At 41.0% G+C, this 16,092-nt stretch overlaps 1 protein-coding gene and 1 non-coding gene across 5 annotated transcripts in view; both read left to right on the top strand.

The window, feature by feature from the left end:
* Positions 1–15,709, top strand: part of ZC3H7A (zinc finger CCCH-type containing 7A) — a 38,201-nt gene extending 22,492 nt beyond the window's left edge. For 3 of the 4 annotated variants that reach the window (XM_045542614.1, XM_045542616.1, XM_045542615.1), the window contains 11 exons: positions 32–193; positions 1,205–1,401; positions 2,363–2,463; positions 2,907–3,088; positions 3,666–3,742; positions 4,341–4,474; positions 4,877–4,982; positions 7,849–7,957; positions 9,533–9,666; positions 11,909–12,072; positions 14,795–15,709. In XM_045542614.1, the coding sequence (XP_045398570.1) occupies positions 32–193; positions 1,205–1,401; positions 2,363–2,463; positions 2,907–3,088; positions 3,666–3,742; positions 4,341–4,474; positions 4,877–4,982; positions 7,849–7,957; positions 9,533–9,666; positions 11,909–12,072; positions 14,795–14,984 (1,556 nt within the window). In that variant the 3' untranslated portion in view covers positions 14,985–15,709. Of the gene's footprint in view, positions 1–31; positions 194–1,204; positions 1,402–2,362; positions 2,464–2,906; positions 3,089–3,665; positions 3,743–4,340; positions 4,475–4,876; positions 4,983–7,848; positions 7,958–9,532; positions 9,667–11,908; positions 12,073–14,794 lie in introns of those variants that run through there. The other variant, XM_045542617.1, reaches the window with a different exon arrangement.
* On the top strand, positions 10,826–10,932 carry LOC123633667. Its single transcript, XR_006733693.1, has one exon. It is a non-coding gene; the product is annotated as a U6 spliceosomal RNA (small nuclear RNA).
* Positions 15,710–16,092: the final 383 nt, after the last annotated feature.

Raw genomic sequence — 16,092 nt, 5'->3', positions numbered from 1 at the left:
CATTTGAGCATCCTCTTTACATCTTTTTCAGGCCCTAAGTTAATGGACTTCACTTACCATGGTAATATAGATCATAAGTGTAAGAAAGATATTTTAATTGGTAGGAAAAAGAATGTTGAAGACAAATCATGGAAAAAAATACGTCCAAGACCAACAAAAACAAATTATGAAGGACCATATTATATATGTAAAGGTATAATACTGTTCTTACTTAATTGGTATATATTATGTAAGTGATAAATGACAGTCATGCATCACTTAACAGGGATAACATTCTGAAAAATGTGTCATTAGGGGCTTTCGTTGTGCAAACATCATAGAGTACTTACACAAACCTGGATGGCCTAGCGTGCTGCACACCTAAGCTATCCGTGGGACAGCCTATTGCTCCTGGGCTACAAACCTGTCCAGCACGTTACTGTACTGAATACAGTGGGCAGCTGTAACACAGTGGTCAGTATTTGTGTGTCTCAACATATCTAAACGTGGAGAAGTTATAGTAAATAGTATTATAAACTTATGGTACCATAAGATTGTATATGTGATCCATAGTTGACCAAAATGTCATTATGTGGCACATGACTGCATTTGCTACATTTATTATAATGGCTCCAGTATTGACTGTTACAGAAAATATTTAGATAGAGCTAATATTAGACAAGTTCCTTGGATTGAGATATTAGTATTTTTTATATTATCTTTACTGTTTTTAACTTTTTGTATATATTTTATAGTTGTTTATGGAAACAACTTTGATCAGGTTTTAAAAAACTGCCTCAGTTTTAGAAAACTGTCTCAAACTTTAAGTTCTCTCTAAACAGAATCAGAACACTGAACTGAGGCTTTGAAAATATTGTCACATTATAATGCTTTTGAGAGAACTTCATATTTTCATGTTTGTCAAACCACTTCATCTGAATGAGTTTTAAATGTCCCGAAATGATTTTTTGAACTTAGGTGTAGTACATGAGATTATCAAGGCTTTTTTCCCCTGCCTGTAATAAAAATAGTTTAGGCTTCTGGTGCTGTTTTTTGGTAAAGAGTTGATACCATCTTTGGATGCTAATATGTGTATCATTGTTTAAAGCTGTTCATGAGCCGTTACATAAAAATTCAAATGATGTCCTCAATGTGATTAATATTCATTAGCTTTAAAAAAGCAATTGCCATGTTGTAAATGTCTTTTCATTCCCTGTCTTTCTAGATGTTGCTGCTGAGGAGGAATGTAGATATTCAGGCCACTGCACATTTGCTTACTGCCAAGAGGAGATCGATGTCTGGACGCTGGAGCGGAAAGGGGCCTTCAGTCGTGAGGCTTTTTTTGGTGGCAATGGAAAGATCAACCTTACTGTGTTCAAACTTCTCCAGGAGCATCTTGGGGAATTTATATTTCTTTGTGAGGTGCTTTCTCCAAGACCTTATATTCCGCTTAAAATTGGCGATAGTTTCTGGCTTGCAAACCCAGGAGCATAGAGTATTAGTGCAGGTCCTCCTTGTGATAAAGCATTCACTCAGTGGATGGAAGCTACCACTTCCATCCACTTCCATACTTTAGGAAAAAGAGTAATATTAAGACTTCATACTGAGGCTGGGTGCAGTGGCTCACGCCTGTAATCCCAGCACTTTGGGAGGCCAAGGTGAAGGATCACCTGAGGCCAGGAGTTCAAGACCAGCCTGGGCAAAATAGTGAGACCCTATCTCTACAAAAAAATTAAAATATTAGCCAGGTGTGGTGGTACGCGTCTGTACTCAGGAGGCTGGAGCCAGGAGGACCGCTTGAGCCTGGGAGTTGGAGGTTGCGGTGAGCTGTGATTGCACCACTGCGCTCCAGCCTGGGTGACAGAGTAAGACCCTGTCTCAAAAAGAAAACAAGGCTGGGCGAGGTGGCTCATGCCTGTAATCCTAGCACTCTGGGAGGCTGAGGCGAGAGGATCGCTCAAGGTCAGGAGTTCAAGACCAGCCTGAGCAAGAGCGAGACCCCGTCTCTACTAAAAATAGAAAAGAATTATCTGGACATCTAAAAATATATATAGAAAAAATTAGCCAGGCATGGTGGCACAAGCCTGTAGTCCCAGCTAGTCGGGAGGCTGAGGCAGAAGGATTGCTTGAGCCCAGGAGTTTGAGGTTGCTGTGAGCTAGGCTGACACCATGGCACTCTAGCCTGGGCAACAGAGCGAGACTCTGTCTCAAAAACAAAACAAAACAAAACAAAATCCCCCCACAAGACTTCGTATAGAATATTAATTGGTACAAGTATGTAATGTGTAAGTTTATAATGATATTAAAACTAGGGCAATATTCTGGGTACAAAATTTAAATTTTGTGTTATGTTTTTTTGATAATCCTTCTCTCTCTATTCCAGAAATGTTTTGATCATAAGCCTAGAATGATAAGTAAAAGAAATAAAGATAATTCTACTGCTTGTTCTCACCCGGTTACAAAGCATGAGTTTGAAGACAATAAGTATGTTGGTAGTTTCTAATTTTTGTAGTGACAAAATAGATTCTTTTCTTAGATCCAAATAAAACCAGTAGTAGTATCTGCCCAGGCACTCCCCCTTTTCCCTTTTTGTTGTTGTTTTGAAGAACAATGACTATTTAAAAACATACTTTAGTGGATTTTTCTGGGAATTAAATAATTATTATATTAATTATTTAAAACAGAAAAGCATTACTGATTTATAGCTTCTCATGACATGTGTTTAGGTACTCTATGGCTTAAAATGTCATTATACTCCCCTAATAATTCAACATTTGCGTACAATAATTTATTTTTTTCTGAAAGATTTAAAATGTATTCTTGATCTAGAACTTGACATTAATATGTGTGCATATATATATATATATATATATTTTAAAAAATCTATGGCAGAACTATATTAAAATGTCACTCTGTTTTCATCTTAGGTGCCTTGTCCACATTTTGCGGGAGACAACAGTAAAATACTCCAAAATACGTTCTTTTCATGGTCAGTGTCAGCTTGATTTATGTCGTCATGAGGTTCGATATGGCTGTTTAAGGGAAGATGAGTGCTTCTATGCGCATAGTCTTGTGGAATTGAAAGTCTGGATAATGCAGAATGAAACAGGTAGGACTGGGTGTGATTGAGAATCGTGTCTCCTCAAGAGTAGTCAGGGTGTGATGAAACAGGAATGTGGCAACACTGTTGATTTTGTCTTGAGCTTTAAACTGTGTAGTCACTTTTGATTTTAGAGGCACCTATTTTGAGTGTGGTCTTGTGTAATTAATTGTTGACACAAGTCCATATGTGTAGTGTGGATTTGTGGAGAAGAAATATTCCTCAGAAGGCACAAAGAACTATATTTACTATATTTGTAGACATTCGGGCCCCTTCATGTTTGTTTATTGCCAAGAGGAGATCGATGTCTGGACACTGGAGTGGAAAGGGGCCTTCAGTCAAGAGGGTTTTTTGGTGGCAGTGGAAAACAAACTGTATTCGTACTTCCCCAGGAGCGTCTTGGAGAACTGATACTCCTTTGTGAGCTGTTCTTTGAAAAAGAGTAATGTGATACTCATCCTTGGTGATGGATTAGGCTACGTGACAGTAATTGGGGAGTTGAGGGTTCTCCTAGCTGACTGTGACCACATTGGTGGACTGTTGTTGTTATATATAGAATTTAAAGGAAGGTTTGTACACTTCCCAGGTATCTCACATGATGCTATTGCTCAAGAATCTAAACGCTATTGGCAAAATATGGAAGCAAATGTACCTGGAGCACAGGTATTTTCTCTTGTGTACTTTCTGTACTTGGTACCCTTTCTGACATTGCCTGATAGATATTGGTTGTTGGCAGATGCAGTTAACATTTACAATCTGTTACTCTCTTAATGTTTGTTCAATTGAATAATTCTGAAGAAACAGCATTTTAGTTGATCATTGTAAAAAAAATTTAGGGAATCCCACAGTACCGCCAAGAGTGTAGGACACTGTTTTCTCAGTTAGCTTTGGCCTATTTATTTGGGCTTTGGGGATTCTTAGCGTAAGGGAGGCAGATTATGTTTGCAGTTTTGCTTCCCATCTGGTGTATTTTGTTTATTCACTACTATCCCTCCAAAGCCCCCCTAAAAAATCAAACAATCTCAGTCATCAATTCCAAAGCTGACTTTCATAAATTGAAATTTGGCATCTGTAATCTGCTCTTATCATTTGTTTTTTTGCAGTTGCGGAGAGAATTAGTTATCAGAGCATATATATAATGCTCTCACCAGACAAAAACAGAAAATTTTATACTGTTGTAGAAAAAATTCATGGTAATTCAGTATTCTGTCAGAAAACTGATTTTCTGTTAAAATTGAAACTGATCTTTTAATCGTTTAAGGTACTTGGCAATCAAATAATGCCTGGATCTCTTAATATGAAGATAAAATTTGTGTGTGCCCAATGTCTGAGAAATGGTCAAGTCATTGAACCAGACAAAAACAGAAAATATTGTAGTGCAAAAGCAAGGCATTCGTAAGTATTGTGTGTGTGGAAACAATGCCTATTTTGTAATTTTCTGTTTCATAGGTATAAAGTCATTCATATAAGAAAAAAGATTAAGGCTTTGAAGAGAGCAGAAAGAAATAGATAATTTAGGAGTAATTACAAAACAAAGAGAAGAGATTTTTAGGACTTAGAAGCTAAGAACTCAAAAGTAGTGTTTTTCCTGTATTTTATCAATTCTTTGTTTAGGGTGCGTAGAGAATGTTTGTAAATATCAACAGAAGGTGAAATTATAGAATCATAAGGCATTTCTTTTAGATGGGTTGAGAAAAAAAGTTCTCTGGTTCTTCAGGTACAAACTCTGTACCTCTCCCTTTAAATAATGTCTTTTGCCAGTGTGTCTTTGTTTTTTCTGAACTCCATTTTTCTTAGGTGGACCAAAGATCGTCGTGCGATGAGAGTGATGTCTATTGAACGTAAGAAGTGGATGAACATCCGTCCTCTCCCCACAAAGAAACAAATGCCTTTACAGTTTGATGTACATACGTAATTTTTAAGCCACTTTTTTTTATTAGGCATTTCAAATCATTAGAAAATAGTAGTAATTCAGATTGAAACGCAAGCTCTTTGAATAATGCTCATCAGTAATAATGCAATTTGAATGGTCCTGTGTTTGTTTTCCTTCCTCTTTAGTGTGTGTGTGATTCTATAGCAGTTTTCATATTGATGGGAATTTTATGAGTCACTTGGAAAAAGTAAATAGATAATATAATTGAGAAAAAGTTATGGGCATAATTTATTTTTTACATGAATTACTTTTGGGAGGGAGTGAGAACTTCATTTAATTTTGATTCCTCAGGTTTGATGTCAAGCCCAAGGCTTCTGTATTATAATCAATGCCGTTGCTGAGTTTATTCTTACTGTGCCTTGTTTCTTTCACCAAAGCAAGGGATACTAGCCAACGGATACCCAATTGATAGGATTTTCTTTTTTTTTTTTTTTTTTTTTTTTTTTGAGACAGAGTGTCACTTTGTTGCCCGGGCTAGAGTGAGTGCCGTGGCATCAGCCTAGCTCACAGCAACCTCAGACTCCTGGGCTTAAGCGATCCTACTGCCTCAGCCTCCCTAGTAGCTGGGACTACAGGCATGAGCCACCATGCCCGGCTAATTTTTTTGTATATATATTTTTTAGTTGGCCAGATAATTTCTTTCTATTTTTAGTAGAGACGGGGTCTCACTCTTGCTCAGGCTGGTCTTGAACTCCTGACCTCGAGCGATCCACCCGCCTCGGCCTCCCAGAGCTAGGATTACAGGCGTGAGCCACCGCGCCCGGCCAAGGATTTTCTAAAAGTAACCCAAAGGAAAATGTTTAATGTTAGAGGAACGTGTTCCTCAAAAAACCCTTTGAATGAAAATACCAGACCACCTTAAAGTTAGGGTAGTATTTCATTCCTGTGGTAACACGTTCCATCTTGGAACACGGTCGCGCCTTATGTTATCTTGGAGATGACTGAGCACACCACTTGAGTTGTCTCTGGACTTCCCTGTTCACAAGAGAGGGGCTGGAGAGAGTCTAGAGGTATTCCATTACGTGAATTCATAGACAGGGGCACTTGGAGCACTGACAGGGAGTTAACTTTCTTTCTGTCTGGTGAAGGAAATACGGAGAGAACCTTTTTCACAGAGAAGGAGGGCAGATGGATGGCAGAGTCCCCTCCTAAATGGAGCCTCCCTCTCTGAACTGCCAGAAAGAGTTGAAGAAGAGATAGATGAATTTTTATCACCTAGAATACCTTGCAGTTTTGTAAAACTTAAACAAGCAACGAGGTCAGTCTTTGCAAGGTTGTGGTGTATTTGTGTTTTATCCAAAGTGGTTTTAGACAGAGATAATTGATGGGTTGTGTAGGAGGGGGAAAGAGGTTTATTGGAACCATGATATCTTGTGGTTTAAAAGATAATGTAGATTATGTAGATACACCAAATACTTTGTTAAAATGAGGACAGCTGAGTCACGAGACAGCTGCCCAGGACTATTGATGATTCTTTAATCTCAAACGTGGTGTACTACTGTGCAATGCTACTATAGCTTGTTTCCTCTTTTGTTCCCTGCCACACTAGGTATTGCTAAGGAACTCTTTTTCTAAAAGAAGAAATTATACTCTGTGTGTGTATGTGTGTAGACAGTGTAGTGTGAGGTGCAAAGACAATGGGCTTCACACTCTGCCAGAAGGGCCCCAGTCAAGTTATTCAGCCTCAGTTTGCTCATCTGTAATTGGGAATGTTTATGTGTGATGATATTATGTAAAATGCCAGCACAAGGCCCAGCCTCCTCCTTTCTCTTCTCTCCTCCCTGCTTCTTATCATTGAGCTTTGAAAGACTATGGTAAATGTTTGCCTAGTGATACGACTGAGTACTTATTGGGGTTTGACTGGGGAGAGAATATAATAAGTCAGTCACCAGACTGTTTATTGACTACTGACTTTATGCAGAAGATTTTAAGGGTGGGGTCACTGCCACCAAGGGAGGAAATGCACAGTGTTAAGGACTGACCGCTTTTAAAATTCTAGCAAAAACAGATGCTAAGCATTTAATATTACATAAGCTAGGTAATATAGGGCCAGCTCCTGTTGAAACACAAAGATAAGCTAATAATCAGTTACAGTAGGATTTATGCTCTATAAAGACCAGTAGATTGGTGGTATTTAGGAATGAGCTCTCTCGGTGCTGGAGGTTTCCTTGCTTCTTGCTGGTCATGATTCTTAGGGAATTCTGTATCTGCTGATCACTGTCACTTTATTCTTCTACCAGTATCACTGTATTCAGTTTATTAAATAAAAATACAAATATCCAGAAGATGTATTATTTGAAAGCTTTGTAGATCGTTGGCCTGGTTAGTGTGATAACTGTCTTCAGATAATGCATATCTAGTGAATTAGGGCCGGGTCAGCTTCCAGTGTAAGTAAGTTAAATTTCTGAAATGTTTCTGGCACTGTTTAGTAACCTTTGGAGTAGCCTGCAGTTTCTTTACTGCTTCTCAAGTGCTGACATGGAGCCATCATGAGTGTTAGGAGCTGTCAGACTGAGAGGGCTAGAGATTTGTATTGTGGAGATGAAACGTTCTGAATAAGGAAGTTTGCAGAGATTTTATGTAAGAAAATGTTCCATACTTTCCTTTCTTTGGGAAATTTTCTTTTGAAAAATTTTCAGATAGAAAGCTTACTATCAATATCATCTCATGTATTTTGGGCATATAATCAATTTGAATAGAATCACAGTAATCTTATTTTAGAATTTTATTATTAAGCGTTAGCATGGATAATAATGCTTATTTTGCATCAGTGTAAAAATTAGGCAGTTTTACTCTGTGGACTCTGTCTTAAATTATGTTTATTTTTTTAATACAGCTGTGCAACCATATTGCTTCTGGGAAAAAATGTCAATATGTTGGAAACTGTTCCTTTGCTCATAGTCCTGAGGAGCGAGAAGTGTGGACTTACATGAAGGAGAATGGGAGTAAGTTGATCTTTTAGCTGTGTCCTTGACACCTGTGAAAGCCAGTTCGCCTGCAAGTTCCCTTCCTCTCTAAATTTGCCAGCTCCCTGTAAACACAGAGAGCAGTTTGCGTTCTGAACAGTTGTACCCTGTTTCATCAGTATTTCTGTTGGTAACGATGGCTGGAAAATGTGACTACAACCTCAGTGGAGTAGAATCTGATGTCTGATCTGTGTTTGGTTAGGTCAGGTTTGGATATGAATATATAGGTCTGCATCCTTAAATGCAATAAATGTGTTCCTGAGAAATGTCTGGGAAAGTTCAGTTCTTTCATAATTGCTTAAGTCAGACCATCTGCTCCCCTTGTAAATAGTTGCCCTCTGAATTAACTAGGTTAGAACTGGGGGTTTCTTCAAGGAGCCCTTACTAGTAGAACAGGCCCTGATTCAGAGGCTCAGGGAGAGAATGTGTATCTTGGTCAAATGTCAAGTTTATCGTGGGAGTCCTTGAGAGGAGCCTCAGACAACCTTTCACTTTGACGGTAAAATGTTTTACTCCAAGGATCATTGTTTTTTAATCTTAAGTAAACTGATCTCTGCAATTCCTGGATTACAGGAACCAACCAGATTTAGGGCTGTCACCTGCTGTGTTTCAACCACATGCATAGAAAGCGAGTCGTGCGAGACTCCCTCTAGCTGTCTTGTTGGAAGTGAGGCCGTGCAGTCAGGTCTTACTAAAGCCAAGTTTTGACCAGATTCTCATTACCAGTTTTTAGGACAGTGGTTCTTGAGTGGGTCCAAATTTTGCCACGCACCCTCCCTCCCACAATGTCTGGAAACATTTTCATTGTCAGAACTGGGGGACTGTGCTACTGGCATCTAGTGTTGCAGAGGCCAGGGATGCTGCTTAACGTTCGACAGTGCACAGGACGGCCCCCACAGCAAAGATTGTCTGGCTAGAATGTCAGCCGGGCTGAGGTTGAGAAACCCTGGCTGGCACACCTGACAGTAATGCAGAATACACCTGTTCTTACCATAGGAAGTAACTGGCAGCCACTGCCCAGGACTGGTCACGGTTGCGTTGCTGTCAGCAGCCCTCCTGCATATTGGTCCTCTAGGACTGTGGCCTGACTGATGGACTCCCATCAGGTCAGAATCTTGGTCCAGTAGTAGTATGTTTCTCATCTTTTGTCAGTAAGGGGCGTATCAGCTCCAACCCCCCAGCCACGTAAGTAGCCCGTGTGGTTCTGACTCTGACACTGAGTGTGGAACGCAGGGTGACATGAAGCAGTGCTGAGGCTTTTTTGGGCAATATCCTTATGATGGTTTCTGAGTTTTAAACACCCCAAAGTGTCTTGCAGATGCAGGGAGGAGTTAATTAATCTTGAAAACTAATGTTTGTGGTCTAACAGTCCTGAAATTGGTTCTTAAGCATGAGTTTATCTGCTGCTTGGACTAGATAGCTCTGTGTCTAATATAATCGGTCTCCTTCAGCCTTTGAAAATGTATGCTGACTGGTACCAAAAATGTGCATGATGTTGTGTGTATTTAAATGGTGTTCAGTTGCAGCTGCTGAAAGTAATTTATTTTTCTTTAGTACAAGATATGGAGCAATTTTATGAACTCTGGCTAAAGAGTCAAAAAAATGAAAAAAGTGATGATGTAGCCAGTCAGTCAAACAAGGAAAATGGAAAACAAATTCACATGCCAACAGATTATGCCGAAGTCACCGTAAGTACCACCGGTCACTTCAGCTGGTCCTCCTGAGCTGTTGACGGAGCCTTTCTTTCCTTTGACACCTACTCCAACACCTGGCTCCGCCACTTGCCGCCTGCCCGCTCTGTTCTCTGGTGTCTTCATCTTCTCTCCAGTGGCTTCCTGCCATTCGCCCAAGTCTCTTCATGCTAAAAAATCCTTTCCTTGATCCTTTTTCCAAGTGCTGGTTTCTCTCTTGACCAGCCTGGGCAGATTATTTACATCTCCGAGTGGGGCTGTCGTGATGGAGAAGTGAAGCGTAATGAGTTTGTGACCCTTATCCTGGTGGGAGGCCACGGAAGATGCTCAGGAAACGTGGGCTGTCCACTCCCCGGTCCTCACGGTCCCCCCCCTTGCTGCCTGCAGTCTGGCCTCGCCCTTTGTGATTCCGTGAGGACATTAAGTTGCCGGTGGTCTGTTAACCGTTTTGGTTTTCTTTTAAAATTTTCAAAAAAGTAAAGAGGGTAACATGGATATCTTGAGCCCACCAGCCCATGTTAACTGATGTTAACAGTTTGCTGCATTTGCTTCTGTAAAATAAATAAAATGTTACAGATAAAGTTGGAAGCCATTTGTTCCCCTTCCAAGAGGGACCAGATCCAGTGTGTATTTTTGCAGGCCTTGTTTACCTATCATTATAAATATGCATTTATTCTGACACAGTCTACTGTTCTGCCTGGTGTGCTTTTCAGGATTTGCCTATGCGAATGTGTTATGCTGCTGCTTGTTTCTTGTTCTGTTGTTTGTTTTTTTTTAATTTAAATTTTTATTTTCTTAAGCCAGTCAAATCTAGCAGTGGGTGGGTTGTATAGTGTTCTGCTTTTGGCAACTCTCTGTGTTGGTTCAGCCGGGTCCAGATCCATTGCCCACTGCGGGGCGCGTGCATGGCTTGGTCTTGCCCTGTGTGTCTGCTTATGGTGTGCCCTGGGATGCCACCTTTGTCAGGGCTCAGCACTGATTCTGGTGCTACCTTTACTTAAGTGCTCCTTGGTGTTCCCAAAGCAGGGTCACCCTGACTTACTGGATCATGAGATTTACCTCATGTGTAATAATAAAGGTGTTTAGTAATATAAAGGTTCTTTGACACTCCAGACTAAATGAGTCAGAATCTTTTTTTTTTTTAAGAGTCTGGGTCATGCTCGCTTTGGGAGCACATATACTAAAATTGGAACGATACAGAGAAGATGAGCATGGCCCCTGCACAAGAATGACATGTAAATTTTTTAAATTAAAAAAAAAAAAGAGAATCAGGGTCTTGCTCTCTCACCCAGGCTGGAGTACAGTGGCGCTATCATATCATATCATATCATATCATTTCACTCCTGGGCTCGAGTGATCCTCCTGCCTCAGCCTCCTGAGTAGCTGGGACTACAGGCATGCGCCACCATGCCTGACTAATTTTTCTATTTTTTGTAGAGATGGAGTCTTGCTATGTTGCCCAGGCTGGTCTTGAATTCCTGGGCTCAAGTGATCCTTCCACGTTGGCTTCCCAAACTGCTGGGAAGAATCTGTTTTTATTAAGTGTTGGAGTTATTGCATTTGAGAAATACTATCCAGACACTTAAAGTTTGTATCTGGGTTGGTCCGAGTGCAGTGGTGTTTACACATAATTGATCATAACCAGTTACAGATTCCTTTGTTCCTTCTCCACTCCCACTCCTTCACTTGACCAGCCTTTAAAAAAATAAAAAAATAAAGTTTGTATCTGTGGTAGCACTTAAATTCCACCGTAACAGAGTTGCTCTTTTGTGGGCCATCCCCTGCTAGGGCAGCACCTTTACTTCCCTGCTGCCTGGCACAAGCCGGGCCTATAGTAGGGGCCCAGTTCATGTGCACTGAATGCAGCTGCTGCTAGTCCCTCTGGAGTTGGCACGCCCTGGTCTTTAATAGCCTCTCTGCTTTTCCTTATGATGTTCATTATTCCCAGAATCCTGGTTTCAGCCTGCCTCTTGTCCTCCCAGCGAACATCCTTGTTTGCATAGCAGCTCCTGTCACCTGCTTGCCGGAGACTTCCTGGACACTTGGCAGAATGTGTCTCCCCTAGTGTCTGCTTCCTGCATGCCGGGTGGCCTCCCCACACGGCCGTCCTTTCCTTGCTATTCCTGACTTTGAGTTTTATGTCCTTGCCCAGCTCCCCCACCGCTCCAGGCTCCCTGAGAATAGAGTATGGGTCTCGGGTCAGGTGACTGAGGGGACACGTGTGCTTGCTGTTCCTTAGGTGGACTTTCACTGCTGGATGTGCGGGAAGAACTGCAACAGCGAGAAGCAGTGGCAAGGCCACATCTCCTCGGAGAAGCACAAAGAGAAGGTTTTCCACACCGAGGACGACCAGTACTGCTGGCAGCACCGCTTCCCAACAGGCTGTTTCAGTATTTGTGATAGGTATGTGGGTTTGAACATTTCTTCCACGTGAAAATTGCCAGTCGCGACTTTCCTGGGCACGACGTCAGTAGACAGAGAGCATCTGGGTGGTAAAGATCCAGCGCTGCTGTGCCCTCGTGGACCCTGAGAGGACACTTGTGTCTTGGTTCAAAGTATTAGCTGCTGATTGAGCATCTCTTCACTCTCCTGTGGCTGCATGAAGAGGTGTCACAGTCTGCCAGTATCAGCGTGACAGGCCTTGAGAGACCTGGATAGAGAAGCGTGTTCATTCACGTTTGCCCAAATGATCTTTGAGTTCACAGCCACGATTCTCTAATCCTTCGCCACAGCCTTGGCTCAGAGTAGATGGTCATCAGACTGGACGTGGCTTTTAAGTTATATTTCAAAAGTAAATCTAGAACTTAGGTCGAAGGGAAATGTTAACATAATATAGTATCACTCCTTTACATCTTATTAGAAAGTGTTTCAGGGAAGAACTAGATAATTTTGAATTGCTCCTAATTTTGTTCACTTGCTGTCTATACTTAATTTCCAAATTTAGATCCATGTTCCTTAAAACTGTTGAAGCCATTTTTTTACTTAACGCTGTTAGGTTTGTTCCGGGTGGGAACCCAGAAAATATCATAAAGCCTGTGAAACAAAAGCTGCAGGAGTCTGGAGAGTCCAAGGTTATAAATTTAACTTCGACCACAGACAGCTGCAGCCACACCGGCATTCCTATCCCCCCTAATAAGGACGAAGCTACCCCCTCCCCTATCTCTACAGATGTGACTAACTCCCTGCCCCCTCCAAAACCCTCTATAAAACTCAAGACTTTCCCCTCCCCCGGGGTGGACGCTTTTTCGCCTCCACCCATCTGCACTCAGATGCTCAAAATAAACAATGTTTCACTACACATGAGACTTCATGTCTCTCTCTTGGCTCCAGACCTAACATTTGATGCCAACACCTAAGCAGGCACACTGGATAGACACATCCTCTAAGGCTCTAACAGACAAAACTTACGACTCAGAAAACAACAGACAGTGACAGCTCGTTCTGGGCTAACTCCCAAATCCTGCCTTCCTCTGAGTCCCTAAATCACCAATAAAATGTCCATAGATCTTTAAAGAAAGAAAGACCAGTCTCCTTAGTTAATCGAAGAGTCCCTCCAAGCCATTAAACCTCCCTTATCTCTGACAAGGTGACTAAAAAAAGTCCTGAGCCATACAGCATCCTCTAACTTGTCTCTAATCCTAAAATATAGACAAAATGTTTTAACTCAGCCAAAATAAGATAATTATCCACCAGGACCCTCCTAAACCAATGAGAAAAAAAGGACACTGGACCGAGACCCAAATCTTCCCTTTACTGACTTTCACAATCCACGTTTCGTCCTCAAAAAATAAAAGCTCACAAACTTACTCCCAAGTCCCTCCTATCTCTTTCACTCTTGTCCTTCAAAAAATCCCACGGGTCTTCCTTAGCTGAGCTTCAAATCCACATCCTAAAAGCATCCTGTTCCTGGTAAGTCGGAACTCACAGACTCGCTCTCAGATTCCTCCGTTCTCTCTCTTACTCTCTCTTCTCCACTCAAAAGTCCCACCGGTAAACCAAAAAACCCCGGCCTTTTGGCCTGCGGCACTGTTAAATCCAGAAACGCCTATTCCGATCCGTAGCCCTCGTCTCCTCTGCCCTTCCCTGGTTTTGGGGACTCTTAAAACTAAATAAAATTGGCCTCAAATAACTCTTACTCTATCCAGGGACATAAAAAACTCCAGTTTACTCTTCCTAAAACTACCCCTTTCAAATGTCTCCTCCAAAATCTCAAAACATAAAATCTTACAAAATCCAGCCAAAACGGCTTGTCTTTTACTATAATAGAGTTTAGCCAGAATATAAACTTAACTCACAATAGCCCAAAAATAAAACCTTTAATTTTAACATATTATAAAATCTAGATAATTACTGTCACCACAATAATAAATGGTCCCAAATTCCCTATGTCCAACCCTTTTTTACACTCCATTCCCAGCCCTCACTCTACACAAACTATAATCCAGCTTGAATCTTCCTACTACACTCTAGACCTTCCTCCTCTCCCTCACACTCGACTCCACACCTAACAAATGGCACCTGATTTCTTTCCACTGCATCAGGAACGACTGTAGTCTTTTTTTCCCCCTATTAGTACTTTTCATTGAATACATTTAAATGGTTTAAAGTATTAATTTTTCTACTGTGGATGTCATGGCTATAAAACATTTTTTCTTTTTTTTTTTTTTTTTTGAGACAGAGTCTCACTTCGTTGCCCAGCTAGAGTGAGTGCCGTGGCATCAGCCTAGCTCACAGCAACCTCAAACTCCTGGGCTTAAGCAATCCTTCTGCCTCGGCCTCCCGAGTAGCTGGGACTACAGGCATGCGCCACCATGCCCGGCTAATTTTTTCTATGTATATTTTTAGTTGTCTAGATAATTTATTTCTATTTTTAGTAGATACGGGGGTGTCGCTTAGGCTGGTCTCGAACTCCTGACCTCAAGCGATCCACCCGCCTCGGCCTCCCAGCGGGCTAGGATTACAGGCATGAGCCACTGCACCCAGCCTAAAACATTTTTTCTAGGCTTGAGATTCCTAATAAAAGTCATATGCAATTCACAAAGCTAGTGAAGTATGCATTTTCAAAATCATGATGTGATTTTTGTAAACAACCTGTGGACACTCACCAGCTGACTTGTCCTAACAGGTATATGAACGGCACCTGCACAGAAGGAAGCAGCTGTAAATTCGCACATGGAAACGCCGAACTTCACGAATGGGAAGAAAGAAGAGATGCCCTAAAGATGAAGCTCAACAAAGCCCGAAAAGATCACTTAATTGCCCCAAATGATAATGACTTTGGAAAATATAGTTTTTTGTTTAAAGATTTAAACTAATATGCTGGCTTTTATGTATGTTACCTAATCAGAGCATTGACCAGAAAAATTGAAAGTGTTCTAAGGCACGTAGCAGAGGAGCTGCAGATTTTCTGCTTGTATTGGCGTATATCGTCCCTCCTGAGCAGCAACCCACAGTAGGTAGGAAAATGGGCTGTTTCACAGGTCTGGCCACGCTCTCACAGAGCCATTGGCACCAAATGGCGAAGTGACTGCTGCCCGGTTGCCATCTGTTGAACAGACTTTTGGATGAAGTGTGTTGGGGAAGAGGATAAGGTTATATCTAGGACAGCTCTTTGAGTTGGTCCTTCATATAAGAACCATGACGGTAAGAGAATAAACACTTGTACTGGGATCAGAACACATGATGGATCAAATTCTTTACATGTTTTAGTGGAATGAATTTGTTTAATATAATAAAGTTTGCCACTTATCTGTATGTAGGTTGCTAAAAAGGATTTTCTTAACCCAGATTTTAAGCCAAATAACCATTTAACACTAGTATATGTTAAATGGGGTATTTTTCTGTATTTGTATGTTTCATTATAATAAGGGAACTGAGGATAATGTGCATTGAGAATATTTTGAAAAATAATCAGTTGACTCAAATTTTATTTCTTGGTCTTTTGCTGTTTAAATGATGATTTTGAAAGATTAAACTTGTACTGTTGGTATTGTGTAGTGTACGGACCAATATTGCCTGTAATAAAGATTTTATATAGAGATGTCTTTTTTTTTTTGGTGTGGTCTTTTTCTCACAAAGAATTGTTAAAACTGGGTGCAAAAATCACAAGTTGGTTTTTTCTTTGTTTATTTTTTAGAGACAGGGTTTTACTCTCACCCAGGCTGGAGTATAGTGGTACCATCATAGCTCACTGTAACCTTTAACTCCCGGGCTCAATGGATGCTCCCAACTCAGCCTCCCTAGTAGCTGGGACTACAGGCACAAACCACTATGCCCTGGCTGATTTTTTTAAAAAAGTTTTTTGTAGAGACGGAGTCTTGCTTTGTTTCCCAGGTGGGTCTCGAACTCATGGCCTCAAGTGATTCTCTCACCGGGGCCTCTCAAAGTGCTGAGATTACAGGCATGAGCTATTGTGCCCAGTGG

The sequence above is a fragment of the Lemur catta genome, chromosome 2 (assembly GCF_020740605.2).
Source record: "Lemur catta isolate mLemCat1 chromosome 2, mLemCat1.pri, whole genome shotgun sequence".
In the NCBI taxonomy this organism is placed as follows: Eukaryota; Metazoa; Chordata; class Mammalia; order Primates; family Lemuridae; genus Lemur; species Lemur catta.
The sequence above is the reverse complement of the archived record's forward strand: the minus strand, read 5'-3'. Positions and strand labels throughout refer to the sequence as shown.